This window comes from Metarhizium robertsii, assembly GCF_000187425.2.
Source record: "Metarhizium robertsii ARSEF 23 chromosome Unknown MAA_Scf_2, whole genome shotgun sequence".
Taxonomy (NCBI): Eukaryota; Fungi; Ascomycota; class Sordariomycetes; order Hypocreales; family Clavicipitaceae; genus Metarhizium; species Metarhizium robertsii.
In genome coordinates, this window is record NW_011942160.1 from 3,052,196 (window position 1) to 3,079,089 (window position 26,894).

A 26,894-nucleotide genomic window follows, 5' to 3' on the forward strand; every position below is an offset into this window, starting at 1 on the left:
GTTTATTAAACATGCTACGTTTGTTCCAGTGCCTATCGTGCCCATCGGTATTCTGCTTAGCCTTACAGTAAGTTTACAAGGAGCATAACCTTTTCACTTTAAAGTCAAGTACTAAAATTATTTGACTTAATCTAGATTCCAAAGCTCTCTTCATCCAGAGTCTTTTCAACTACCACCACCACCATCTTGCTCTAGATGAAGCAACGCCGCAGACGAATCAGGGACCATGACTGTAATGACTCCTTGTTTCGATCTAAACGTCTCTCCGGTCGTAACGTTGTCTAGTCTAACAGGTTTCCCATTGTCCAACTCCCAGTTATAACTCCACTCATCAAACGTCACTCCGGTAATAGCATCACTGCCGTTTGTCATGAGTCGCTGTTCACGAATCGACACATCCCGCGCCAGGTTTCGCGCCGCAAACGAAAAACCCCGGCTCATTCTTCCTGGAGGGTTCGGCAGTGGCTCCGTGCCGGCCCCGTCTTTGGTCGTGTTGTATCTGTGCATGTTGATGACCATGAGACGCTTGAGGTTTCCGCGTTCGAAAATTGCGTACGCTGCTTCCTGGTCAGATGGCATCGGTATGGAAGAAACGCTGACAGAGGACGTTGTGAGATCCCCAAAGGCAGCTGCCACACCGATGCTGCCGTAATAAGGTGCCTTGGTGCTCTTTGACGTCTTGTTGGTGTCAATTGGCTGGAATGCTTGGTACTGTTGATGGCGAGTGTGATTCAGCGCTCTGTGGTAGAGCAAGTTTTGTGTCGTCGGGAACAAGAGAAAAAAGGTACTCACGCGATAGTCTATGCCCTGGTGTATATACACGCGTTTAAATCCAGCAGACGCGGAATACAGAATAAAGTCGACGCCCCATAGAGTTGGGCCAAACGGGTTGGACAGTCCGGAGCAGACAGACAGGCAGACATGTCAAAAATACAGGACACAGGAGGCAGGACCTCCAATATTAAACGCCAGACAAAAAGATTTAGCCGGGGCAGGATTCGAACCTACACCTTCTGACTCCGGGGTAATGATACTATAATGATACTGGTTCGCTGCGAAGTCAGACGCTCTACCATTGAGCTACCCAGCCTTTGTTGGTCTTTGTTGGAGGAAGATGGTTAAAACTATGTTAAGTACCGACTCTGGAAGTATAGCGAGTTGGTTTCCCCGAAAAAGTGGGGCGTGGCACGGTTAGCCCCAGCCTTGTTAGTGGACATAATTCGCTTGTATTCCGCAACCTGCTCATCTACATCTCGAATGGTGCGGTGCGGCTGTGATTCATCAATGTCCCTTGCAAAGTCACACCAGGGGAAGTCGCTCCATCAATGTAGCTAGACGAGTTACGACATCCCGTCAGCTTCCTGGATGCGTTGACCACCGATGATGGTGTTGCACCACTTACTTGTGAACAGAATACCACTTGACGCCGTCATACTTGTCGAGTCCATAGCCCCAAGCCTGGGTAGCATTCAGGTTACTCACACGATCGCCGTATGACGGTGCCATGAACCCGAAATCCGCAAGTTCCGGGCAATGCCTTCGTATCTGCTTGTTGATCCCACGCGTCCCGTTGAGCCACCCATCAGCAAAGTCCCTGGCACTCCAACCCTTGGGACGGGTAGGTCCCTGAGCAGAAGTCGGGTAGTTGTTGGGCTCGTTTCCATACTACCACGCGTCGAGATTGTCATTGCTCAAGGCTTTGCAAGCCAATGCTGCTGTGCGCTCGAGTGTCTCCCGGCCTGCTGCACCAACAGCCCCCTTTGCGAGGTTGAACCCGTGGGAAAACTTGACGCCTGGCCATGTATTATATGACTCGAAAAACGAGTCCCCAATGTATATGGTCGTGGGATAGTCCTTGGACTTGTTTGGATCATGTGTTCCGTTGATATCTTCTTTGAGAGACGCATTGTACAATGCATAGTCTTGTGTATTCCCCCAACTCGCACGTAGGGCTTGCTGCCCATCAGATTGCCGAGATTACGCAGTAAATTGTAGGAAAAGGCGTTTGGTGTGCTCAAGTTCCCCAAGGGTTTGTCAATCGAGGCTGCAGCCTTGGACCTCGACACGTACCGGCATAGTCTACAAACGAGGACAATTCTATAGAAAAGCTGACGAATGACTCTGACGGGCCGGAATCGTCATCTGCTCGGGCGTTTATGTGGTACAGCGCTGCTTGGGATTCTTTCGCGGCTAAGACCGCAACAAGCCCGGCCGACCAAAGATTGAACATGCTGGCGTGTATCTTGAGCACATTTACACAACATCAGTAGCGCTTGGTCGACTCTCCTAATAATAACGAATGAGACTAGAAGCTAGGCAGTGGTAACGATGGGTATTTGAGGCACGGTTTGGTGATGGTCCATGCCAACGGTTCACCACCCTGTCCACGGTCCGTGAGTCGTACTGGTAAGATGTCATAAAAACGGAGAGGATACACGGGTCGGCAATTAAGCCATAGCCGATCGATGCTGCTGTACTCAATGTTTCGTCTCTTCCATGGTAAACTCCCAAGTTTGCGGGCGGGCCTTTGATCTAGCACGGGTGTCTACTCTAAACGCCTGCACCAGGTTTTGATCAATCATCGCACTCATCAAACCAATACAGGCCGACGGATAGCGGGCCAGCAATCGAGTTGTCCCCATCAAGCCTGATAGATCCAGTTGATGCGAAAACCACCGGCCGCGAGGGGTAAGCTTTCTCCGCACATGCATAGGATACTACGTTGCAAATATCACCCAAGAAGTTGAGACGCCCTTTTTTTTAATAGACCCAGAAACGTTAGCCGTGTTGTCCCACAACGTTGCTAAGCTGCCTACAAACTCTGCGGGGAGATTTTCCGGCATATTTGGATTGCAAAGCTTGGTGATGATCGACGCGTTGCCCAAACCAGCATCAATACCGGTCTCTGCTTTGGACCTTGAAACGGATTCAGCTGGACGAGTTAGCCCTTGGTGTTGCATAGACAATATATGGCTATTACTATGTACTGACTCCTATTTACTTGACGACGCTATATATGAGTTGAGTCACACCCTCATCGGAAGATGTGGCGTTCTATACTGCGAAACCTCCAGAATTCTTCTGTCTCGGCTCCCCAGCCGCCTCAAACATTCCGTTGGGCAATAGCCGCAATCCCTGTGCAGTGCTCTGTCCCGGAGCTACCCACGTGGCATTGTAGCCCAGAGACTTCATATACGCCACCGTCCGGTTGTTGTACGTGTACTCGAAACTCACTCGGCTCGGGACAAGCTGGTCATGGAGTCTCGGCTGCCCCAGGGCCTCCTCGACCGTCATGTTGCCGTCCAGCAGGTGGATCGCGTTCTGGATATTCGCCGTAATAATACGACTCCCCCCCGCGGAACCAATAGAAAAATACAGCTTGCCGTCTGCCGTCTCGGCAATGATGGGGGAAATGGACGACAGCGGCCGCTTTCCCGGCCGGGCAAAGTTTGCCGCGCTGGGGATGTATCCGAAGGCGTTGCTTTCCCCGGGGATGCTAAAGTCGTTCATTTCATTGTTCATGATGACGCCGGTTTCGGGGACCATGAGGCCCGATCCGAAGAGGAGGTTGACGGTCGTCGTCAGGGACACGGACATGCCCGTGGCGTCTGCGGCGACAATGTGCGATGTTCCCGGTGTTTCTAGAGACTCGAGGCCTTCCGGGTCGTAGTACGACACGTCAAACGTCTTTTGGTCGGTTATCTTGGAGCGAACCTCGGCGCCTGTCTGGGGAGAAATCATGTCCTTGGTGTACTTGTCCAGGCCTGCAACAAAGGACGGATCGCCGAGTTTGGTACGCTGGCCATATGCGAATTTCATGGCCTCATCCATGAGGTGTGTGGACAGATTCGACCGGCTTGGATCTAAAAAGTCGTCATATCCGCTCAAGATGTTCAAGGCGCTGAGAGCGACGACGCCGCTCGAGGGGGCGTTTGTGCTGGTGAGTTTGTATCCACGATACTGTAGTTGGACCGGTTCCCGAAGGGCAACGGTGTAATTCCCAAGGTCGTCCAGGGTCATGGTTCCGTTGGCGGCCGTGAGAGCCCGAATCGTCGCGTCTGCGATAGCACCCGTGTAGAAGGCATCGGCGCCCTCGCTGGCAATGGTCTCGAGTGTGTTTGCATACCGCTTTCGCGTCATGGTTTCGCCCAAGCGCACCCGACATCCCCGGGGGGCGAAATCCATGGCCCAAGAAGGGTCTTGGGTGAGGAATGCGTTTGGAGACGTCGAGTCCATGTACCGGACCAGGTCCTCAGTCACGGGGAACCCGAAACGCGCGAGCTTGATCGAAGGTGCCATGACTTCAGCCCATTTGAGAGCGCCGTATTTCCTGTGGATGTATTCCAAGCCTCTCAACTCGCCAGGCACTCCGCTGGGGGCAATGTTAGACAAACCAGACTCCTGTCTTGCCTCGGGGACAGGGCCGCCCAAGGCCAACGTACCTGGCCAAGCCGCCGTACATACTTGCGTTGACGTTTCCCTTGTACATGTCTTCAAAGGCGGCCGCGGGCGCCGTTTCCCGGAAGTCGACAAACTCGTAGGTGCCGTTTGGCGATCTCAGCAAGAGAAAGCCGCCGCCGCCAATTCCGCTGTGATACATGCTCGTGACGCCTACACAAAACACGGTGCCGACAAGAGCGTCGACGGCATTGCCGCCATCTTCCAGCAGGCGCGTTCCTATTCTGCTGCATATGCTGTTTTCTGACGCGACGGCTCCCAGCTTGGGACCGTCACGACTGCGGCATTGCGTCTGACCATGAACCGCCGGGGCCAGAGCAGCGGTTGCGAGAAGCAGTCGCAGGGCGAAGTTGGCGTGGTGTAGAAACATGCCGAGGGTCTGGATAATTATGCTGATGATTCTTCTTCTTTTGAAAGCGGCATCAAAGTATCAGGCACGAGCCGAGAGAGGATTTGGGTTTTATCCATCCATTCCAGTGCCTGTACTACCACAATGCATTCTTCACCGGGCCAATACGACGACAGGGAAGCAGCAATCTGGAAACCCCGACTGAACCCCCCGGTCCATTGTCAGACTGTAATTGCCTTATTTGGCAAGTCTGCACGGGAATTGACTCGAGCAACCGGGGCCCAATCCCAAGTGTGCGGGGAAAGATAACCAGAGCGTTCTGTCTTTTACACCATGTCTCTGCATGTGACGTAATAGCAACCCTGAAATGATATCAAATGGCGCAAGTCGGAGTGGCCAGCTCGGCAGGGTGCTGAACAACCAGGCCATTCAATGTTGTTGGCCGCGGAGTTGGGCCGCTCGAGTATCAAGTCGGTCGGGCGGTCGGCGCAAGACGCAGCGGTTCAGAACATATGCGGACTAGTCAATAGATGATTCGAATTGAAGTGGGCGAGTTCATATCAACAAAGATAGGACGTCTAGGTCGCGTTCTCACCTCTCGGCCTAAGGGTCAGTCGATCGGTCAATCAGTCCACAGTCTACCCACAAACTCGCCTGGTCCTGGTCATTGCAGTTCATGACTCGAACCCTTCATTTACTACATATTGAATTCATGAGATGCTGGCGAGTGGATCAGCTCCTAGGAATTCACAGCGGCTAAATAGGGAGACTTGGGCGAACAGGGATCTTGGCAACTGGCTTCAACTTGACCATGACCATGCTGAAGGAGCATTCCGTTCTTTGACCGAGCACTTTGTTCCGCCAAGATGTTGATCAAATTTACAAATTCTGGCGTGACCAAGTCCCAGAACCACCGAGTTACCAAGAGTCCAGCTGGGCGGCCACCAACCTCCGGTTTCGCACTTACGCAGTGGCTCTGAGAAAAGAGGAATGCAAATGACATTTTTCTATTTAGAAAGTGTACCGCAGAGAAACGAACGGCATGAGGCTCAAAGTCTCTCGCAGACATGTATTAGCAAAGTACGTATTGCCACCCGTTTACGAGTGAACAGCCATTCCAAGTGACCATTCTGGGCATTTAGAAAAGACAGAGGAAACCAGCCAGGCCAACCAAGGATGACGCAACTCTGGCGCTTGACCTGCTCGGTGACCCTCCAGCCGTGACTACCGGAGGAGTCGCAGTTGATACATTTCCGTACGTTGAGCCAGAGCCATGAGCAGAGGAACCTGAGCCCGAGTCTGAACCAGAAACACCCCCCGATGGACCACCAGATCCATGTCCGGACTCGATGCTGTTACTTCCATCGGTATGACTGTGTCCTGCATTATTTCCGTTTCCACTGCCGCTTCCATTTTCACCTGAGCCGCTCCCGAATCCATCGTCTCCGGAGCCGTTTCCACTGCCGTTTGCTGCGTCGGTTCCCATGGGATTCCCAGATCCATTGCCGTTGCCACTTTTATTGTACTTGTCGTTCACGGTACCCGAGTTATGAGATCCTGAATTGTCGGCTTGAATGCTGGCTCCATTTTCAGATTCGTTGCCAGAACTACTATTCCCACCGCGGTTGTCAGAATCAGAGCCAGAGCCAGAGCCTGGCTGGGAGCCCTTTCCAGATTCATAACCTGTACTGTTGTCGATTCCGTTGCCGGCACCCAAGTCGGAATCCGAAACACTACCATGTCCATTGCCAGTGGCAGATTCGTAGCTAGGTTTGGGGCCGTTGCCAGAGCCAATGCCACTACCAGGAGCTGAGTTTGAATTCGAACCCGAACTGCTGCCAGATTCGTTTTCCATATCGCCAGATCCAGAGTTATTGCCAGGTCCAGAGCCGTCGTCTGGCTCAGAGCCGGTGCCGCTGCTGACTCCATCACTATTACCTGGGCTGGGACCCAAGTCGCAACCAGATTCATTTTCAGCGCCGGATTCAGGGCGATTGCTGTTTCCCGAGCCATGAGTAGATGAAGACGCCTCATCTGGGCGGAAGCCAGTGCTGCTACTGACACCGTTACCAGGGCCAGAGTTGGAACCCAAGTCGCTGTTTGAGCCAGAGCCAGAACCGTTGTCCAACTCATTGCTGGATCCCAAGTTGGAACCCGGACCACTAATAGGGGTATTTCCAGGGCTATTTTGGCCGTTTCCAGAACCATTGCCGTTCTGGTTACCATTTCCATTACCACTGTCATGGTCACCGGATCCTGAAGAAGCGGGCACTTTGTCCTGATTATTACCATGACCATGATTTCCCTGGCTTCCCAGGCTCTCAGTTGGTCTGGCAGTACCTATTTGGTTACAAATACTCGTAGGGGCCACAATTATTGATGTCGTCTCAGCAAGAGTCTTGATGATTGTTGAAGAGCAGCCCTCATCTGGTGAGCCAGCCAAGACGGCGGCGCTCAAAAAGAGCGGCAGGGCTGCCACAATGCCAGTTCCGCAACGCATGGTAGTAGGCAAATAAAGAGAAAAGAAGCTAAGAGAAACCACCTAGTGAACTGTGGAACAGGATGAAGAGAATGCTGACACGGAGCCATGAGGTTAGACACGGGTTTCTCCTAGTTATGATGGGGGTTATTCAGGTTACTTTATACTACTCATGTTTCTAGAGACCAGAGGATGTGGCTAGTCGCGCAGGGATTTTTCCAAGTTGATGAATATTGATTCGCCGGAAAGAGATGAACGTAAGAAGAGATGGCATCCGTGCCACCGTCTCGTATCATTCCGGGGCAATAGCCGCCCTGCCAAGGGTCGGTCTAGACCGTGCGAGTTACCTGTTCCTGAATTCATAATTCACCATGAGAGCAAAGAGTCATTGCCGTAATTCAGTTTTGACTTGGGAATCACTTACACAATTAGAGTCGAGTGTCCTAAAAGAGACCCCGAGGCAACGTCACTTAGAAGTACATCGAACATCCATTTTAGTCAAGTATCGATGTCTGAGTAGGGCAACAGCGCGAGTCCACAAACCGTCATCGCCTTATGTCAAGATCCAATTTTTTCCAGGTAAAGCCCTTCGACCCCTGGTAGTCCATACCATGGAGTCTTTGCCAACATTATGACTCGCGGGCTGGCTCGCAGTGACGGATCCGTCTTGAGCTCTGTGCTTGCTGACCAACTTCACCCTGGGAGCTTTCTGAGATGGTAACATATTATTGAGAATTGACTTACTCTACAAATACTAGCTTTGTTGCTCTTTTGTTGTTGATAAAGACGCATAAGGAAGGGGGTGGATCATGGATGGTGTCAGCCGTAGACTATTGGCATGTCCAAGGTGAGCATTGGTCCAGAGGAACCAGAAAATGAATATTGATTCTCCAATTCCGGTCAAAATTTTCTCGTTTTATAAATGCACGCACGGGAATAACGTACGATTATCTATTCGGCACCATTGAGTCTTGGGACCTGAGGGTATCGGGCTGGGCTACGGATACTTCAGTGCGTCGCAATTTTTGCAAATCAACACGCCAATTATATAAACAGGATAGATTCCCTACTCTGATGAAGATTATGAGAAAGCCAGAGATATTCTTTCAATTTGTTGAATGTCTTTCGTTTGATCACGCCGCGGGAGTTTGTGGACTAGCCGTCGATTGGCCTTGATAACCAACACACCTCAGCCATGACAATGATATCCTACCGTCTTTTGGCGGCAGCAGTTCTTGCCTGGCATCATGGTACTGCCAGAGCCGGTCCTGTGCCCGGCATGGACTCTTGTCCAGATGGTGTACGTACCTTGGAGACGCAACACACTCAGATCCTGACCATAACTCCTGTTCTTGTCTCGACACACTGTCCATATGATATGGACTTGGTGATTGATCATGCCAATACCATCCCTTGTACAAACGCTCCGACGGATATTTCCACAATCGTTACAATCACCAATACTGGCAGCCCTACCATGACAAGGTACGAAGTGATTCATATCGGACGAACGCCACGCATTCTGGACTAACACAACATACCAGTCTAGAGAATGGCACACCGGCAAAGCCCACTGAGACAGAGAAGCTTCCTCCACTAAATACAGTGACTACGCAGGCAGAATCCGCCGGCACTCCTGGACAGAGCTCGCAGATGAGTGATATTGGAAACAGCAATAGCAGGCCAACCGGCTCTGGAGCGAGCGGATCTGGCTACAGCAAGACCAACCATGCTGCCTCCCATACTGACGAACCGAGTGCCATCAGCAGGCCTGGAAGCTCAAACAGCAAGCCATCCATATCTCTGACAAGCAATTCTGCCTCCAGTCCTTATAGCAGCCCAGTGTCACTCATGCCGGAAGCATCATCTTCTGGAAACTCTACATGGAGCCCTGCCTTTGCTTCCTCTACTGCGAATAGCTCCTCCGGGACTGCCAGTTCCGAGCCTACAAGCTCCCGGTCTGCTGCGTCCCCAGGAGAGAGCTCAGCAGTAGAAAGCTCCCAGACAACAAGCTCCGGTTCATCAACAAGCTCTGCAGAATCAAGTTCTCAGATGGGGACATTACCAACGGAAGCCTCACGGACAGGAATCCTTTCGTCGGGAAGCTCACGGACGGCAACTTCTCAGTCAATAAACACACAGAGGGAAACATCGGCGGACACTACTCGGACAGAGACCTCCCGGAGTGAGGTCCCCCAGTCGATGAGCTCAAATATGGAAGCATCTTCGACAGAAACCTCGCAGACAGGAACCTCGCAGACAGAAACCTCGCAGACAGAAACCTCGCAGACCTCTCAGGCGGCGACCTCTAGCAGTGCCGAAACAAGCCCATCTGAGTCATTGTCGGCCTCCCTTTCATCGCCCATGACTACTGTCACGTCGTCAGCCACGGAGACCACCATTACCAAGGCCTCTTCGACCTCTTCTGCTGATGCTAGCTCTTCTACCTCTGCTAGCTCTTCTACTTCTACTAGCTCTTCTACCTCTTCGACCTCTTCTACTTCTGCCAGCTCTTCTAATCCTGCCAGCTCTTCTACTTCTGCTAGCTCTTCTACTTCTTCTCCCGCTACTAGCTCTTCCACCTCTACTACCTCTTTGACCTCTTCTGCTTCTGCTAGCTCTTCTCCCTCTGCCGGCTCTTCTAATCCTGCTAGCTCTACCAGCTCTACCAGCTCTTCCACCTCTTCCACCTCTTCTACCTCTTCTACCTGTTCACCAGCTGCACCGACCAAGGTCTGTGCTACAGGACTTCCTCGTCCCTGTAAAGATCTGGCCAATCTGGGCAGCATCAATCTCAACATTCTTCAAGATGCCGCGGGATGCACCAAGGCACTCGGAGCCTTTGCAAAAGATGTGTCTCAGTGTTTCGTGTTGGGGCCACTTGACCTGCTTTCTCCATGGAAGAAGGTCGTGAACTGCCTGCAAGATAAAATAGGAGAGATGTGTCTTCCTCAGTTGCCCGATGCTTGTACAGGCCTCGCGGGCCAACATGGCGTGAGCTTGGCCGCCAACGTAGCCGCTTGCACCGTTCAGCTGGGACCATTCGCGGTTGGAAAAACATCCGAATGCTTGAAGGGGAGTTTCTTCGGCGGCGGTTTCTCCGGCGGCGGTATCTTCGACGGCGGTTTCTTCGACGGCGATGACGTTGTTGCCTGCTTGCGCGGCACCACCGGGTTGGGTTTGTCGACCTGCGCACCCGCTGGCCCGGCGTGTGTATCGGCCTTGCCTCCCGATTGCGATCTTCTCGGCGGCCTGAACGGACTCGACATCAGCCTGTCCAAGCTCCAGGGTTGCGCCAAGGCCATTGGTTCATATGGCGGTGGTGTTGCCGCGAAGTGTCTTAACCCTGCCGCAATCGTGCAGACTACACTGGGAGGTGGCGTCGTTGCATGTCTCCGCGATGCGCTCAAAGACATATGCATCCCAACTCTGCCAGAGGCCTGCTTTAATCTCATTACTGTGAGCGGTGATCAATTGACGACGCAACTGCCCCAGTGTATCGATGCCTTGGGGCCGTTTAAGAGCGGAGCTGTGCTTGATTGCATCACGAAACCAACTTCGGGGCCTGGGGTTGTGCTTTGCCTTAACAAGGCGATTTTCGGGTCTTGATGGTTGTCTGTGAGAGCATCTGGAGGCGTTGGCATGATGGGACCGCCGTTGCGTATATCTGCTGCATGTAGAAGAGGTCTGGTGTTTACAGACATGGACGCACTCGTTACCACGCTTTCCATAGAATAGCTCCCGTTATAGATTGTTATAGATCAAGTTGTGTCAAATAAAGGCCACAGGAGTTCCTTTTATACGCGGTGTATGTAGTATCGGATCCATCGTTGAAGAGTTGTCGTGCCACAGATAACCAACTCGTCTGATCCTCTGAAACGCTGAAACGTCCTTATCTGAACGACATGGAGTCATGGACCCCATGCAAAAGCCCACTTGAAACAGATGGATTCCGATAATCACACTCCGGCCGTGTTATCACGGTCGCGTCTGCCTTTATGCCGCTCGACCGACCGTTGCTACTCGGTCGGCTTGGCGGACCAGACACGTAGTGTTCTTGGAATCACCGACACACAACCTCGACACACTCGGCCTTGAGACGCCCAATGAGGCCATGGCGGCCACGGTGACCACAGATAACAGCCCAAACCAGCAGATCGGCTTGGGGGGGCGAACGGAATAACTGCCGCTCATTTTGCGGGGTAAAAGGATTGACAGTGCTAGTAACAGGACTAGAGGGTGAAAGGAGGCTTGAAAGTTGGGAACCCCGCGAGTTGATTTCCAATGGATCAAATCAATATATGACGGGCAAGGCGTTCCACGTCGCTCGCCATCTTTCCACTCTCGACTCATCGCCTGGTCTCTTGTACGCAAAGAGATTATTTGTGAGCTTTTTTATCTCTGTCCGAATTGATTAATCGATACTATCCTCTGCCATGCCTGGCAAGATCCGTACCGCACAGACGGTGTCCTTTGATGTCCCGGCCGCAGAACAGCCCGGCTTACACAACCGCTGGCACCCAGACAGTAGGTTCAAACAGTGAATCGGAGACTACGTGGCCCCTCGGATATCCAGATTTAACACAAACGCTTCACAAACAGTTCCCTCGATTGGTACCATCAAGCGGGGCGAGACGGTCAAGATCGAATGTCTGGACTGGACGGGAGGGCAGATCGGGAACAATGACAGCGCAGACGACGTCCGCGACGTCGATCTCACCAAAATCCACTACCTGACGGGACCCTTTGACATACAAGGCGCCGAGCCGGGCGACCTCCTCGTCGTCAACATCACCGACATCCAGCCGTTCGACCACGCTCCCTGGGGCTTCACCGGCGTCTTTGACCGCAACAACGGCGGCGGCTTCCTCGACAGACACTACCCGCGCGCGGCCAAGGCCATCTGGGACTTTGACGGGATATACTGCTCCAGCCGCCACATCCCGGGCGTGCGCTTCGCCGGCCTGATTCACCCGGGCATCCTTGGCTGCGCGCCGTCCGCAGACGTGCTGGCCGAATGGAACCGGCGCGAGGCCGAGCTGATCTCGGCCTGCGCCCAGTCCATGCCGGGCCAGATTGTCGCCCAGCCTCCCAACGAGGCGAATGCCCACGCGGGTCAGGCCGACGGGGACCTCAAGGCCAGGATTGCCCGCGAGGGCGCGCGGACGATTCCCGGCCGGCCGGAGCACGGCGGCAACGTGGACATTAACAACATCTCTCGAGGATCTACGACCTACCTCCCCGTCCACGTGCCCGGCGCCAAGTTTTCCGTTGGCGACCTCCATTTCAGCCAGGGAGACGGCGAGATTAGCTTCTGCGGCGCCATTGAAATGGTAATCATCTGCGTTGCCCCCCCCCCTTTTTCGTCGCTCTCACCGTCGTCTGACACTGCACTTGTACTAGGCGGGCGTCATCACCATCAGGTTTGACCTCATCAAGAACGGCATGAAGGAGCGCGCGATATCTAGCCCCGTTTTCAAACCAGGTGATGTGCAGCAGCTCTTTGGACCGTCGCGGTACCTGACTTTCGAGGGCTTCTCGGTGGACGAGGCGGGCAAGCAGCACTTTCTCGACGCCACTGTTGCGTATCGCCAGGCCTGTCTCCGGGCCATCGAGTATCTCAAGCAGTTCGGTAAGTCGAGACAACGCTACCCGGTATTGAAAAGACGGGGACAAGGTGCCCTCGTCTTGGGGAGAAGAGATGCTAATCGTGCCATGCTCTTGTGGCGTCGCAGGCTATTCCGGGGAACAGGCATATCTGCTTCTGTCGTGTGCGCCCATCAAGGGCTCCATTGCTGGAATTGTAGATGTGCCCAATGCGTGTACAACATTGGGTCTTCCTATGGATGTGTTTCAGTTCGACATATCCGTCGAAGCTGAACGGGTCAAGAGGGATCTGGGAGCCTGTCCTGTGGCCGCAGAGTGATCAGAGTCTCGAATGTGTACGAGTGCCTGCCTGTCATGCGGTTGGCTTTTTGGGTGTATTCGCTTTTGTTGCAGCCTGGGAGTTTGCGGGGAACCTTGTCAGTATCTTGCTGGAGCTTTGTTCTGTTCGCGAGCAAATAATTGCAGTTTAAGAGATTTTCAATTCGTTTCGCAGAAATAACCCCTGAGCAGATCCCAGTCCCGTCAACTGGTCCTGAAAATTGTCCGCCAATCACTACGTGTCGTCTAGATAGTCCACCAATAGCGTCAGCTCTTTGGCAGCCAGCCAATGTGACCCATACCCTGTTGACAGGTGCAGCGCAACATCGGCATCTCACAACAAGACAGCTATCCCATGGCCATTGACATGATGATATTTTTCTTTTCTTTCTAGCAAAATGCCCCGAGTATCACACTGACAGTGTTGGAACTCCGTTTCTACTACATGCAACATGCGGACTCTCTTGGGATATCTGGTCTTGGCTGGCTCTGGCATCCTCCATGGTGTTCAGGCAGCCAGCCGAGACGACGAGCTTGCGCTCATTTCAAAGCGTCGCATTGCTGACCTGGCGCAGTTCCCTGACCCGACGTGGTTCAGTCAAATATCAGCCTGGTTGGACACTCAGAAGAGTGACGGAACTTGGCCCGACGTCAACTACATGTCGGGATGTGCAGCTCGTAAGTTGGCTTTCCATGCACCGCTTCGGGATCTTGCGAGGTTGACGCCTTGGATTATTCATCGTCGACATGTACATGGCATTCCCATGTACGTAAACGAGCTGGCGGCTAATCGGCCCTGTACAGAACGCGCCAATTGGCCGATTCAAGTCCATTGGAATAGAATCATCACCTTCGCAGCCGCGTGGTCTGGCGCCAACCCGGCTGTCGCACAGAATTGGACAAGGAGCGACGACCTCATGGAGGCTATTTCCAGGGGCTTGGACTATTGGTTCAGCAACGACTATACTCCAGCCGACTGTATGGGAAATGGCGGGAAAGCGTACGTGTGCCAACGACGACATGTTGCTTACTGACTAACTTTCGTGACAGGACTGGAGGCTGCCCATGCGGTACGCCTGGTTTGTGGAATACGGTATGTGCGTGCCTGGTTACGGCATCATGTTTTTCAGATGGGCAGTCGTGCCTAACTCCCTGTAGAACTGGTATGGCCAGGCTATCCTGATTCCGCAGTTGTGCTCAACTGCGTGCTTGCTCTTGAAGGACGCAAACCTCACCAAGGACATGACTGCTGGATGCGAGCGCATTCCTCGCAGGTCGTACGACTTGAGAGATGGAGTCTACGGCAGCGGTGGCCGTATGACTGGCGCCAATGTAGGCATATTGAAAATCCCCGTCGCTGCTTGCTCTCACCACTCACTTACAAGTGACAGGCGGTGCTGGTAATGCAAAACTCGGCCAGTCTGGCCTTGTACTCGAACAACGCCACCATGCTGCAAGATGCTTATGCCAGGGCCATGTCCGTCATGACAGTAGGTTTCACGACTGTGAACAACATCTTTCGCTGGCGCTGACGAGACCAGTACGCCGACAAGACAATGGAAGACGGAATCCACAGGGACGGCACGTTCCTTCAGCACAACGGCATTCTGTATAACGGCAACTACGGCAAAGATCTTGTACGTCCCAATGTTACAGTCTACCCTTCATGTCAAGTCCGTTCTAACACGTGCTTCAGTTCAATGCCTTTATTCAACTTGAAGGTGAAGCAATCGGCACCTCATTCGCAGCTGGAAATGCCACGCGAGACGCCATTGCCGCCCAAGTAAGGGGCAATGAGTGGATGATCTTTGTTGACCAGCAAACAAAACAGGAACACTGGGACTTTGTAAGTTTTTGGCATTGAATTTTTTTATTGAAAAGGTCCCCGCCATATTGACGGGCTAAAAAAAAAACCCAGAATGCCATCGGCCGGTTTGTCGCATTTCCTACGCAAGACCTCCAAGCAAACGCCGACATCAACTTCAACACCACCAAGCTCGCCGGCGCGGTTGCCGATTTCGCGGGTGCGAATGATGCCAATGATACAATTCGACGCTTAAAGTCCAATGGAACCGAAAAGTTGGTTGGCAACAAGGGCTTCTGGGCCAGCGACTACATGGTAAGCCAAGCGCTTGAACCCCCCGGGCAGACGGGCATGGCCTCATCGACAGCGCGCCTACTAAATTGCCCGCAGGTCCATCGAACCAAGTCCTTTGTGCTCGGCAACAAAATGCTCTCCACGCGGTCCCGCAACACCGAGTCCGTAAACTCTGCCAATCCGTACGGATATCACCTCGGCCAGGGCACCCTCTTCTCGTACGTCGAGGGCAACGAGTACAAAGACATCATGGGAGCGTGGGACTGGAACCTCATCCCTGGAACCACGACCCTGCTCAACCACACCAGGTTATCAGCGGGCGCGTCGGCCAATGTCGGAAAGAAGGACTTTGTCGGGGTCGTCAGCGACGGCAGGGTCGGGGCCGCGGTCCAAGAGTACGCCGATCCTCTGGACGGAAGCATCTCCTACCGCAAGGCGTGGTTCTACCAGGACGACTTTGTGCTCATAACCACGCAGGACATCAAAAAGACTGTGCCGGACGCGCCCGTCGTCACAGTCTTGGATAATCGCGCCGCCGCCCATGGAAATATCTGGGTGGACGGGAGGAATGTGCAAGCCGACGGTGGCAGGACGGCCCGGGGCAGGACCCTTTTCTACGGAGGAAACGGATACCTCTCGTACGACAAGGCTTTTGACCTGACGCTGTTTGAGGGCAAGCGGACGGGCAATTGGTCCGAGATATCAACTTCACCGGCTGGCGTGACCACCGTGTCTATATTCTCGGCATATGCCACCATTGCAGATACTTGCAGCGCGTATGCCGTGTTCCCGGCATCCAGCCGCGGCCGACTTGCCAAGGAGCTGGAGAAGCCGTCGGCCTCGCCCATCATCAAGAGCGGCATCAGCGGCGCCGTGGGATCCGACAGGCTGAGCCTTGTCTTTTGGCCAGGCGGCGACGGGAGCATCAAGCTGAGCCTTCGGGAAATAGGCTGGGCTGAATCGGGCTCTGTAAACATCACCTCTGCCCAGCCTGGCTCGTACCTCTTTTCCGGCACCGGCAAGCGCGGCAAGGGCATGACGCTGGTGGTTACGCTGTCCGACCCGACTCAGAAGGCAGCTTCGGCCTCTTTTTCGCTGAATTTTGACGGAGCGAGGGCTAGGCTGGGCGACGCGGCGGCAGATGATGGCAGATCAGGCAACGAGACCGAGGTCAAGTATACGGTGGATCTGCCGACTGGTGGTATGGCAGGCTCGTCGACATCACGAAAGATGTACGTGGAGTTTAGATGATGTAGATCCCTGGGTTGGATACACTTATATATGAGTATGAACTGTTTATTGTGCTGGTTCAGCAGGGTGGTGCGGCATTATATCCCGCGTGCCCATGGTGCATCTCGGTCTGTCGTCAAACATCGACTTGGTAGCAGCCAAACGTCTAGTGCGGCGTCTATGTACCGGCACGTACTCAAGAATCCTGCGAGGTTCCCGGCTCTTGTATTTCCTACATGTTCCCCCCTTGACAAGCGTTTGAGAATGTATAGCAATGCTGGGATTTGAACGAAGACGTCAAGGAGTCTGTGATGGTCATCCTTGGGGATCTTTTGCCAGGAAATGGGTTTCCACTGGGTGCCAGAAAAAGCATGTGTTTCCTCGAAGATGGATCTCGCAATCTACATCAAGCAAAGTGTTGCTTAGCGTCATGTCTCACACCCAGTCAGTATGGGTGCAGCAGAGTCTCACCATGGATGCCCGGGCTGACAAGAGTGTTGGATGCAGCGGTGGATCCTGGAAAGCTTGAGGTCCGGCTTGTTCTGTGAACATGGCAATGCCGCAAGCATGGCTAACGAATCCCCGTACATCGGAGAGCGATATACATAGTCTATTTCGACGCCTTTTCAGAAACGGGGAAACTAGTTGGGTGGCCCTGACGAACTCTCACCTCGATTATTTGCAGAATCATGAGATGAGACTCTGGATCAGATACTCCTCTCTCACAGCCCCCTTCCCGCAGGCTCCACGATATAAATCTTATCGCTCTGTTTCTTCTTGTGGAAGCGTACTTTGATCTTCTTCCGCCGGCAGTTATGGCAGCGTGGCTTTATCAAGGTGCGGGGAACCATGGAAACCAACCTGTTTGAGGAAGATGCTTGCGATCTCTGCAGTTGTCTGAGTGGATACGCAACCGGAACCTTGTCCCATTTGGAAGAGAGGACAAGTTGATACGAATAGGCTCAAAGTCGTTTATGGGAGCATGTAATTGGCCGCAAATTGGCATCATACGCAAACCAAGCTTTGTGTCAAACTTGTCATGCCGAACTAGGGCCTTGAGCAACGCATCACCTTTCAGCCTCATCACTCATGCAATCTTGTCTCTGGTAGAAAACAGTGGGAAGGGTTTCGCTCGGCGTGGTTGAGCAATGGCATGAGTTGACAAGTCAAGGTTGAATTTCAACATGGGTCACTGGTACGCGATGTTCATGGCGGAGAGATTTACTCGCTCTTTTACAATTCGCCCATGAATACATTTCAAAACTAGTCCGAACTACTACTAAGAATTTGATGCGTCTACGCCTCGGATGCTCAAACACCCAAGCATTGTCTAGGGTGCAGGAATGATGCGATGCGCTCCAACTTGAACAGACGACAAATGGCCAGCCAAGTACGTCGCAGCCTCAGCTACACATGGTCTACACATGGCCTGCCGGAAAACCTAACTGACCGCAACTTGGAAAATAGTTGCCACCAATGTCGACGTGTACATTTCTTGCGGCGGTCTCGCCTCGGGCGAAGCGTGACAGCGCAATCCCCGAACAGTGCTGCGGCCAACACACAAAAAGAAGCAGCCATGAAGCCGCCCCGGTTGTGAAAATGCTTTTTGTTTCATCAAGGGCAGAAGAAAGGCAACATTCCCTGGAAAACTGCCGGCGTAGGGACCCTGCTCTTACACTTGGGCGTCATTGTGCATCCCAGACCGGGGTCGGCTCACGGGCGGCAGCAACTATGACGCAATTGATGGACGCAAGAACAGCCGGGAGCTGCTCCTCCAAGAGAGAGTGTCAAGGGCGGAACATTGACAGGATAAGCGGGTAACTTACGGAGTATCAGCGGTCAGAAATTGTTCCTACTGGGATGACTAGGGAATCCCTGCTTGTTGCCTGCAGTAACGCAGGCAGAAAGAATTCTACGAAAAGTCGCTTATTTTCAGTCCCACTCACAGAAATGAGGTCGACTACTACGAGGAATACTCGTTTCAATAGAACTACGGAGTACGGAGTACTCATTGATTCTTACAAGTCAGTGGTGGCTGGCGCAGGTAGCACGCGACAATGCGACGCAAACCTCGGACGCACTGGTCGCTACAGAACTGGCTCGATGGACCAAGTAGCCCCAAGTTCTAACTGCTTGCTTTCAACTCGGAATACGAGGGTCGACTTGAACAACATGCCGTGTCATTGGGGTGTCCGTGTTGCCATATCCGATGTCCAACGGGGCGTCTAGCATGCGCAATACACGCTCGGTTTTTGCTTCAGCATGCATCATCGGATTTGTGGGAAATGACAGACACCAACACTGGATGCTGGCCAGAACAATGTGCCGCCGATCAGTAGGCCCTTTGAGGCGAAAAGTTCCGCCGCAACACAAAGACGGTTGCTCATGAGTCGGGCTCCCTGAGAGTCTGGGGAACCACCCACTGTTCCTGGCGAATGTCTTTGTCTTTGAGATCCCCCATTCTTCAATAGACAAGTCGATTCTGAAAAACTTTAATAAACCCAGCTTCTGGTCTTGGGTCGTTTATTGTTGGTTCCACCGCGAGCCGCCGGACACAAGGCCGTCGAAACTGGCTCCGTTAAAGCTCCATAACATGCGTCATGGAAGGCCCCATCTCCAGGCAGAAGCATTTCCAGCAGTTTGAGCAGGGAACAAACCGGGGGTAATGTAGCAGTGGCTAGTTTCTCGACATGGGAGAGGAGGAGCCGTCAGCCATCCAGCCATGCAAAGCCACCCGCGAGGGAAGAAGGCCGTGGCCCAAGTGGCGCGGACGTGCGGACCGATCGCAGACCAACCCTGCTAGTGTCTCTCCAAACGACGATGTCATGATGAATGGTGTTGACGGCTCACAGACCGGCTCTTTGTGGCGAACGAAGCAAGATACTCGAGGTTTCCCATCGTCAGCCGAGGGCGACCGGACCTCCCGGTGTCGTAGCATGATGATCTGCCCCTCCATGTCAGTCAAGTTCCTTTTTTGTCTTCCTGTGTTTTGTCTCGTCTCCCAGAGCTGAGCTGAGGAGGGCTGGAAGGGTCCGTTGCCTGTCTTGCGTATTTTGGGCGACAGAGAGCATCTTGATCTAAGCGGCCAGGCTGCCCAAGGCCGCCAAATGCCAATCATGCAAGACATTGACTTTGCCTGGGCCTTTGATGAGGCTGCAGGCGGTACTCCGTACTCCTACTACTCGGTGCTCCCTGCTACCATATCGCAACCCCCCGGGGCATGTCTCAGATGAGAACAGACGGTAAACACGGACGTCGACTGGCTCTCCCGGGCGTTGCCAGGGTGGTGTTCCGACAAGAGAAAAGACTGGAGGAACTGCTGTCTCTCAAATGCTCACAGCTCGGTCGGGGCCAGACCCAAGCGCCGTGTGCATCTGAGGCAATTCAAACTCTCTGTCCGCAAACTGAAGCCGGCTAAACCCAAATCGACGATCCCCAGACCATCCGCACATTGCCAGAGACCAAACGCGGACGCCAATGCCATACTGGGAGCCATTGTGAACCAACCTCGGTGGATCCTTCGCATGCTTCAAGTCATGGCTTATACAAACTAGGATGGCCATGTGGACGAGGGGACAAGACGTGGGAGACAAGCTCGGTGTTTAAAAGCAATCCGTCGCCCACCAAGTGGGTTGGATGTTGTGTTTTGATATTGTTTTGCCCGCTTCGTCCCTTTCTCTCATCATCTTCCTCACCCCCCCCTTCCCGTCTCCATCTGTTCTTACAGTGGAATATCTCTCGTCTTGAAGCCATCCTGCAGGGCACACGGGGCCAAGAGGAATCAGAAAAGATGCCGCCCCAAACACACTTTTCCGAGGACCCCCCTCAGGTCATCAACCAGAAGGACCTCGAGCTGGCCAACGAGAGGCTCAAGCAGTCCGGGTCAGGCAATGGTCTGGCCGCCGCCGGCGAGGGCTCCGGCATCTCTGCCTCGGACGAGACCAGCTCGCCTGCCGGGACCGATGCCAACGGCGGTGCCATCGAAAAGGTGGGCACGTACGACAGGTACGAGATTACCGAGGACGACTGCTACGACGAGCTGGGATACAGCTTCCCCTCGTGGAAGAAGTGGTACATCCTGACCGTCATCTTCTGGGTCCAGGTGTCGATGAACTTCAACACGTCTCTGTACTCCAACGCCATCCCCGGCATCTCGGAGGAGTTTGGTGTAAGCGACCAGGCGGCCCGGTGCGGCGCCATGATCTTCCTGGTCCTGTACGCCTTTGGCTGCGAGCTCTGGGCGCCGTGGTCCGAGGAGTTTGGCCGCTGGCCCGTCCTCCAGCTCTCCCTGTTCCTCGTCAACGTGTGGCAGCTGCCCGTCGCCTTGGCCCCCAACTTTGCCTCCGTCATGGTCGGCCGCGCCCTGGGTGGTCTGTCGTCCGCCGGCGGCTCGGTGACGCTGGGCATGATTGCGGACATGTGGGAGGCCGATAACCAGCAGTATGCTGTTGCCTACGTCGTCTTCTCCTCCGTCGGCGGCTCCGTCTTGGGCCCCATTGTCGGAGGCTTCACCGAGCAATATCTTGACTGGAGGTAGGTCCATTTTCAAAAAGGCGGTTTGGCAAACAGTGAATCCTGTACTGACGACGCATACACACACGCAGATGGTCCATCTGGATCCAGCTCATTCTCGGCGGCTTTGTCCAGCTCGTTCACTTCTTCACCGTTCCCGAAACCCGCACCACCATCATGATGAACCGGATTGCCAAGAGGCGCAGAAAGGAGACCAACCAGAACGTCTGGGGCCCGGACGAGCTCGTTCCCTTCAGCGACCGCTTCTCGGCTAGGGAGATTCTCGTCACCTGGGTTCGACCGTTCCGCATGTTCCTGACCGAACCCATTGTCCTGGTCCTGTCGCTGCTCTCGGGCTTCTCCGACGCCCTCATCTTCATGTTTATCCAGTCGTTTGCGCTCGTCTACGGCCAGTGGCACTTCACCACCGTCCAGATTGGCCTGACCTTTATTGCCATTGGTGTCGGATATCTCATCGCCTGGGGCCTCTTCATTCCCGCGATCCGCCGCAATATCAAGGAGCGCAAGCAAAAGCCAGACGACGAACGTGCCCAGTATGAATCTCGCCTCTGGTTCCTGCTTTATACCGCGCCTTGCCTGCCCATCGGCCTCATTGGCTTTGCCTGGACTATCCAGGGCCCGCCCATCCACTGGATCGGGTCCATGGTCTTTGTCGCCATTGTCGGCATTGCCAACTACGCCATTTACATGGCCACCATTGACTACATGGTTTGCGCCTACGGGCCTTACTCTGCCTCTGCCACCGGAGGCAATGGCTGGGCGAGAGACTTTTTGGCCGGTGTGCTCACTCTCCCCGCGATCCCGTTCTTCAAGAACATCGGTGCTTCCAGCGGCAAGAACCTGGAGTACGCCAGCACCATCCTCTTTTGTATTTCCTTTGTCCTCGTGGCCGCTGTCTATGTTATCTACTGGAAGGGTCCCGAGCTGCGACACCGCTCCCCCTTTGCCCAGAAACTGGCAGATGCTCGTCAAACGCAGTTGAACGAGGGCCGCCGTGGCAGTATCCCGTACGATCCGGACGAACGCCGAGGTATGCCCCGTTTATTCAACCTTCTTTTGTGCCATTTGCTCTAGTCACTAACCGTCCACTTCAACAGGCTCTGCTACGTCCGCTGTTAATGTTCGCCCTGGAAACGAGCGACGATACAGCCAACAGCACCGGTTCTTTGGCGAAAGCCGTGTTACCCCCCGGGGGACTCCTCGCGGTACACCCTCGGCGAGTCGACGACCTAGCATGGCAAATCTGGCCGCGAAGAAGTAAATGCCGAGATGGATGATTTCATTGGTGATAAGTTTGGTTCTTGTTTTGTTAGATATATTCTGTTTCTGGACTATTTGTAAGTTTTAGTTCAAGTACTTTGAATGCAGAATGATACCATGTTTGCCAAATTCTTCTCCTGTATGTTTACTTGCCCTCATTGAATATCCAGCGATGCCAAGTCTTGCCCAGCAGCGCTGTCGGATGACAGTCACGACGATAGAGTTCAATGTGGCGTGCCAGTCGACATGCTACAACCCTCGGATCGCAGATCTTGACAAGTTGGGCGGAGTGACATGATGGGGCAGCGGATGTCACCTCCATCTCTTGCAATCTGTACGATCAAGTGACAAGGACGTTATTTCTGGATCCCGGGGTTTCATTGACTGGCGCTCACCTCGCCAACCCTGGGATATCCGTGGTTTAGGCGTTCATCGTGGCCTCACGATTCCCGTGTAGAATGTGGCTTGCACTCCTGCGTCATCACTCATCACTCTGTGTAATGTGAAATGCGCCATGACAAACTGCGAAAATCACATACTGTAAACCCAAAGTTGTAGGCCAAGTCCTGGCGTCAACCGCTTACAAGCAACACCGGCTCGAAGGATACATGCCACAAGATTGGCGTTGGCTGCCAGTCATTATTTGACCTGTTTGCGACCATTCCAATCATTTTACCTCTTTGGCCATGCTCGTCACTGTCGCGCCAGCAAGCACCAAAACGGGCAGAGCTGTGATCCGCTCGCTATTGACCTCTCGCGATGCCGGGGTTGAAATTCAAGCCATTTACCGAGATGCGGCAAGGGCACCAGCCGAATTCACATCACTGCCCAATTTCACAGCCATCACGGGAGACATTGCGGATGAGTCGTCTCTGCATTTCCAGGGCTCAGATGCCGTGGTCGCCATCACACCCCCGGTTTTCGACAGCAGCGATATAGTGGCCATGGCGAAGGAGCGCTCCGAAAACGTCAAGAGCGCGATTGAAAAGTCGGCAACGGTGAACAAGGTCGTCCTCTTGAGTAGCATTGGCGCTCAGTACAGCAGCGGCGTTGTGTGTTTCTTGTCCCCTTGTTTCCCACGCGGCGTCGACTTTCCCCCTCTAACACGTGTGTCTTTAAAAGGGCGAAATCAAGACAAATAACGTTGCAGAACGGGTGTTTGCGACTACCAACGTGCCCGAGATTATATTTATCCGCTGCGCATACTTTATGGAGAACTGGACCGCTGCGCTGGACACGCTCCGTGGTCCAGAACCATTCTTCTTTTCCACCGTCACGCCGCTGGAATGGAAGATTCCCATGGTGGCTGTGGGAGATGTCGGCGCCGCGATTGCAGCTCAGGCATTGAAGCGGGAATCCTCGCCGAGGAGGCCGTATGTCTTTGAGCTGCACGGTCCGAGAATGTATAGTCCTCTGGATGTCCAGGTGGCGTTTTCGGATGCCCTAAGGACACGGGTGGCCGTTAGGCCCGTGGCAAGGGGAGACTTGGACGGGTTTTACAAGCAGGTGTTTCCGGAAGATGTCGTTCCAGAGTGGGTGGAGATGGCCACGAGCTTCTTGCCAGGGGGCGTGATGAAGCCCGGTGATGTGGAGGAGGGCACTGGTGTTGTGAATGGAAAGACAGAGCTTGGAGATGCGGTGAAGAATGCTGTCGAGTCGTTGCTTTGATGATGCGCAAATGAGAGAGAAAAGCTCACCTGATACTACCTAGCGGTTAGGCCTAGGGTTAGGGTTTGGTTGATTGGTGTGACCTACTAACACAAGTGGACAGCACCTCAGCTGCTCAACTTCGGTTAACCCGCCCTTCGATTGACCACCTTGACATGCACACATCCGTCTTATTCCCTCTATCCACACATCTACACCATTGCCGCGGATATTCCCCTCCGGTCCTCCTCCGAATTACAATGCGCTGTGACGTAAGCAGTCTTTTGGTCCGTCTTGGACCGAAAAGCCGACCGCAACCGCCTCTCCAAGCATTGCATTTATTGACATGCTGTCCCAGTGCCGTGGGAAACCCTGGCCAGTGTTTACCGTGTGTAGCCTGAATCGGACTCAATTGCACAATGTACATGTACGCAGTTGGACGCGCTGCAACCCAATCCTGTGGCAAGGCTGTGCGGCAAACCTTGCATTTGCAAACCCGGCAATTCAGCCTCAGCGCAGCGAGGAGAAATGATGACGGCAATGGCACGGCGCTGAACCCCAGATGGTTTACCGACTTGCGAGGCCGTATCAAGGCGTGCCTAGCAGCCAATCCGCAGGGAGAGGAGGGCACGAGACTGAACAAGCACCTGGAGTATGTGGATGATAACTGGTTAGAGCTCTCAGCCGGCAGAGAGGGCTTCCTGACCGATGAGAGATGGAGGGGATTGAACAAGTTTGGGGTGGCCTGGGGTGACATGGTAGGTTCGCCTCAATCATGAGGTTGACAAGTAATTATTGACTTGCGTTCTTGATGCGTAAAAACAGGATAGCATGGTGAGCTCTTTGACTCGGTCCTTGTTCCTACATTGTATGTACTCACTAACTTTTCGTGACTAGGGTATGCAATTATACAACAAGTATTGTGTCTTGGGCTCGAATCCCCCGAAACCACTGACATGATGCAGGCCACGTCAACAACATCATGTACAACCGGTACGCTGAATCCGGGCGCGTAAATTGGGTCACGTCGTTTGCGGCACACGCACCCCCCGAGCAGCGCCAGCAATGGGTCGACATCATGAGCCCCCGTGGCATCGGCCTGATTCTCAAGAGCATCAAGACCGATTACAAACTTGTGAGTGGTCCCGGTGAAGTTGCGCCCAAGAAAAGGCTGGCATCCTGACCGGAAACGCCGACCAGCCCGTCGAGTATCCGGACAAAATCACCGTCATCCACAAACTCGCCCAGCGACCAACCTACTCCTCCGACAGCATCTTCCTCGACGCCGTGATTTACTCGGAAGCGCATAGGCGCGTGGCGGCGCGGTGCTTCGAAGACATTGCCGTGTATGACTATAGAGCAGGCAAGCGAGCCACGTTGAAGGGCTTCATGGTCGACGAGCTGCAGAAGATATACGACTTGCAGGAGCGGGGCAGAAAACAAGTCGATGACAAAGTGGACGAGTTGGAGCGCGACATCAAGGTGATGGAAGACAAGGCGTGATCGGCACCACGGGATATGCGATATGATATGACTGTGTATACAATATGTATTAATGCAACAGGTTACAAAGTGGCGACGGAACAAACCCGTCGGCAGGTTTATCGTCTCGCAAACATTCTCACATGCCGACTGGGAAAGCACAACTTGTGACTTTTTTTTTTTAACGAGTGTATGTGCAGTTTTATTTCTAGCGAACGTTTGTGTTATGTACGGGGCGACTTGGCGACGCAAGTGATAACTATATACAGTGAATTGAACGTCGACCATCGTGCGACGCGTGACAAAACAAGACCAAAACCCTCAACCCATCCGGTGCGACATGCGCTTCTCTATACAGACATGGAACTACACTTAGGTGCTATAGTGAGCGACGTACGCAACCTCCATCATACTACCATAGCCGTCCTGGGTATTGCCATTGGGATAACCGGGCTGGCAGGTTTCGTCAGCATGCCGTTTCATGAGTCACGACAGCCCTCGCCGAGAGGCTCAGAGAAGATCGGGAGCATAGAATCACAGACTTACCCAGTTGCCGCCGACGGCAAGATTCAGAATGAAGAACTGGGGCTTCTGGCAGAGCGCAACCCACAGGTTATAGTCGCCGATGCGAGCACCGCTAATCTGGTGGAACTGCCGGCCATCCATGAACCAGGTAATAGTCTGCTGCGCCCAGTCGCCGCTGCGGCGGTCAAACTCGAGACGCCAGACGTGCCACCCGTCATCCGGGATGCCGACGGCGCCGCCGAAGCCGTTGGGCTCGTTGCAGGTGCCGCCGCTGGCCGAGTAGCCGCAGTGGACGGTGCCGTAGCCGGTCCAGAGGCCGTTGACGCGCTCCATGATGTCGAGCTCGCCGCCAGTAGGCCACTGGACCCCGTGGCGGATCGAGTCGCCGAGGAGCCAGAAGGCCGGCCAGATGCCCTGCTTTGCGGGCTGCGGCGCGCCCCCGAACCGGAGGGTCGCCTCGACCCGGGTGACGCGGCCGGCGTCCGGGGTGAAGACGTACCGGCTCTCCATGCGTCCCGAGGTCCATCCCATGCGCGTCGAGCCGTCTCGCCAGGGGACGAGCTGCACCGTCTGGCCGCCGCTGATCTGGAGGTTGCGCGTGCTGGGCGAGTACCGCTGCAGCTCGTTGTTGACGTTGAGGTAGCCCTCGACCAGATTCCAGTTGCCCGTGTTGGGGCTGGTGCCCGCCGCGCCGGGGAACGAGTCTTGCCATCGGAGAGTGAAGCCGCCGTATCCAGGGGCGCCCCAGGCCGTGGTGGAATGGGCAAAGGCCAGGAGGCTCAGGAGGGCTCGGTGGTTGACCATGTTTTTGTTGTTTTTTGTTGTTTTTGTTTCTTTATAAGCAAATCTTGGTTGAAAGGACGAGCGGAAATATGTACAGTAACAAAGAGTATATACAATATGTACGT

The 26,894-nt window shown here is 53.9% G+C and overlaps 10 protein-coding genes across 10 annotated transcripts; 6 read left to right on the top strand and 4 right to left on the bottom strand.

Moving 5' to 3' along the window:
- Positions 1–165: 165 nt before the first annotated feature.
- Positions 166–2,230, bottom strand: MAA_05534 (glycoside hydrolase family 79; the record flags this gene model as incomplete). Its single annotated transcript, XM_007823532.2, has 4 exons — positions 166–739; positions 1,403–1,665; positions 1,753–1,952; positions 2,071–2,230. The coding sequence occupies 4 exons, from the start codon at positions 2,228–2,230 to the stop codon at positions 166–168; spliced, it is 1,197 nt and encodes a 398-aa protein (XP_007821723.2).
- Positions 2,231–3,054: 824 nt separating this feature from the next.
- MAA_05533 (gamma-glutamyltranspeptidase) lies at positions 3,055–4,828 on the bottom strand (the record flags this gene model as incomplete). Its single annotated transcript, XM_007823531.1, has 2 exons — positions 3,055–4,372; positions 4,443–4,828. The coding sequence occupies 2 exons, from the start codon at positions 4,826–4,828 to the stop codon at positions 3,055–3,057; spliced, it is 1,704 nt and encodes a 567-aa protein (XP_007821722.1).
- Positions 4,829–5,945: 1,117 nt separating this feature from the next.
- On the bottom strand, positions 5,946–7,307 carry MAA_05532 (uncharacterized protein; the record flags this gene model as incomplete). Its single annotated transcript, XM_007823530.1, has 1 exon — positions 5,946–7,307. One exon carries the CDS (start codon positions 7,305–7,307, stop codon positions 5,946–5,948), a length of 1,362 nt encoding a protein of 453 aa, XP_007821721.1.
- A 1,174-nt stretch (positions 7,308–8,481) lies between these two features.
- On the top strand, positions 8,482–10,895 carry MAA_05531 (uncharacterized protein; the record flags this gene model as incomplete). The annotated part of the gene is made up of 2 exons (XM_007823529.1): positions 8,482–8,771; positions 8,831–10,895. The coding sequence occupies 2 exons, from the start codon at positions 8,482–8,484 to the stop codon at positions 10,893–10,895; spliced, it is 2,355 nt and encodes a 784-aa protein (XP_007821720.1).
- Positions 10,896–11,722: 827 nt separating this feature from the next.
- Positions 11,723–13,212, top strand: MAA_05530 (formamidase-like protein; the record flags this gene model as incomplete). The annotated part of the gene is made up of 4 exons (XM_007823528.1): positions 11,723–11,813; positions 11,889–12,619; positions 12,690–12,918; positions 13,022–13,212. The coding sequence occupies 4 exons, from the start codon at positions 11,723–11,725 to the stop codon at positions 13,210–13,212; spliced, it is 1,242 nt and encodes a 413-aa protein (XP_007821719.1).
- Positions 13,213–13,663: 451 nt separating this feature from the next.
- On the top strand, positions 13,664–16,560 carry MAA_05529 (polysaccharide lyase family 8 protein; the record flags this gene model as incomplete). Its single annotated transcript, XM_007823527.2, has 9 exons — positions 13,664–13,889; positions 14,016–14,211; positions 14,262–14,304; positions 14,370–14,543; positions 14,603–14,701; positions 14,753–14,848; positions 14,908–15,057; positions 15,130–15,330; positions 15,406–16,560. 9 exons carry the CDS (start codon positions 13,664–13,666, stop codon positions 16,558–16,560), a joined length of 2,340 nt encoding a protein of 779 aa, XP_007821718.2.
- A 3,769-nt stretch (positions 16,561–20,329) lies between these two features.
- Positions 20,330–22,333, top strand: MAA_05528 (Major facilitator superfamily domain protein; the record flags this gene model as incomplete). The annotated part of the gene is made up of 3 exons (XM_007823526.1): positions 20,330–21,072; positions 21,144–22,102; positions 22,170–22,333. The coding sequence occupies 3 exons, from the start codon at positions 20,330–20,332 to the stop codon at positions 22,331–22,333; spliced, it is 1,866 nt and encodes a 621-aa protein (XP_007821717.1).
- Positions 22,334–23,018: 685 nt separating this feature from the next.
- On the top strand, positions 23,019–24,000 carry MAA_05527 (NAD(P)-binding domain protein; the record flags this gene model as incomplete). Its single annotated transcript, XM_007823525.1, has 2 exons — positions 23,019–23,384; positions 23,455–24,000. 2 exons carry the CDS (start codon positions 23,019–23,021, stop codon positions 23,998–24,000), a joined length of 912 nt encoding a protein of 303 aa, XP_007821716.1.
- Positions 24,001–24,398: 398 nt separating this feature from the next.
- Positions 24,399–25,482, top strand: MAA_05526 (uncharacterized protein; the record flags this gene model as incomplete). The annotated part of the gene is made up of 3 exons (XM_007823524.1): positions 24,399–24,741; positions 24,945–25,114; positions 25,180–25,482. 3 exons carry the CDS (start codon positions 24,399–24,401, stop codon positions 25,480–25,482), a joined length of 816 nt encoding a protein of 271 aa, XP_007821715.1.
- Positions 25,483–25,833: 351 nt separating this feature from the next.
- Positions 25,834–26,790, bottom strand: MAA_05525 (endo-1,3(4)-beta-glucanase; the record flags this gene model as incomplete). The annotated part of the gene is made up of 2 exons (XM_007823523.1): positions 25,834–25,914; positions 26,008–26,790. The coding sequence occupies 2 exons, from the start codon at positions 26,788–26,790 to the stop codon at positions 25,834–25,836; spliced, it is 864 nt and encodes a 287-aa protein (XP_007821714.1).
- Between the last annotated feature and the right edge of the window lie 104 nt (positions 26,791–26,894).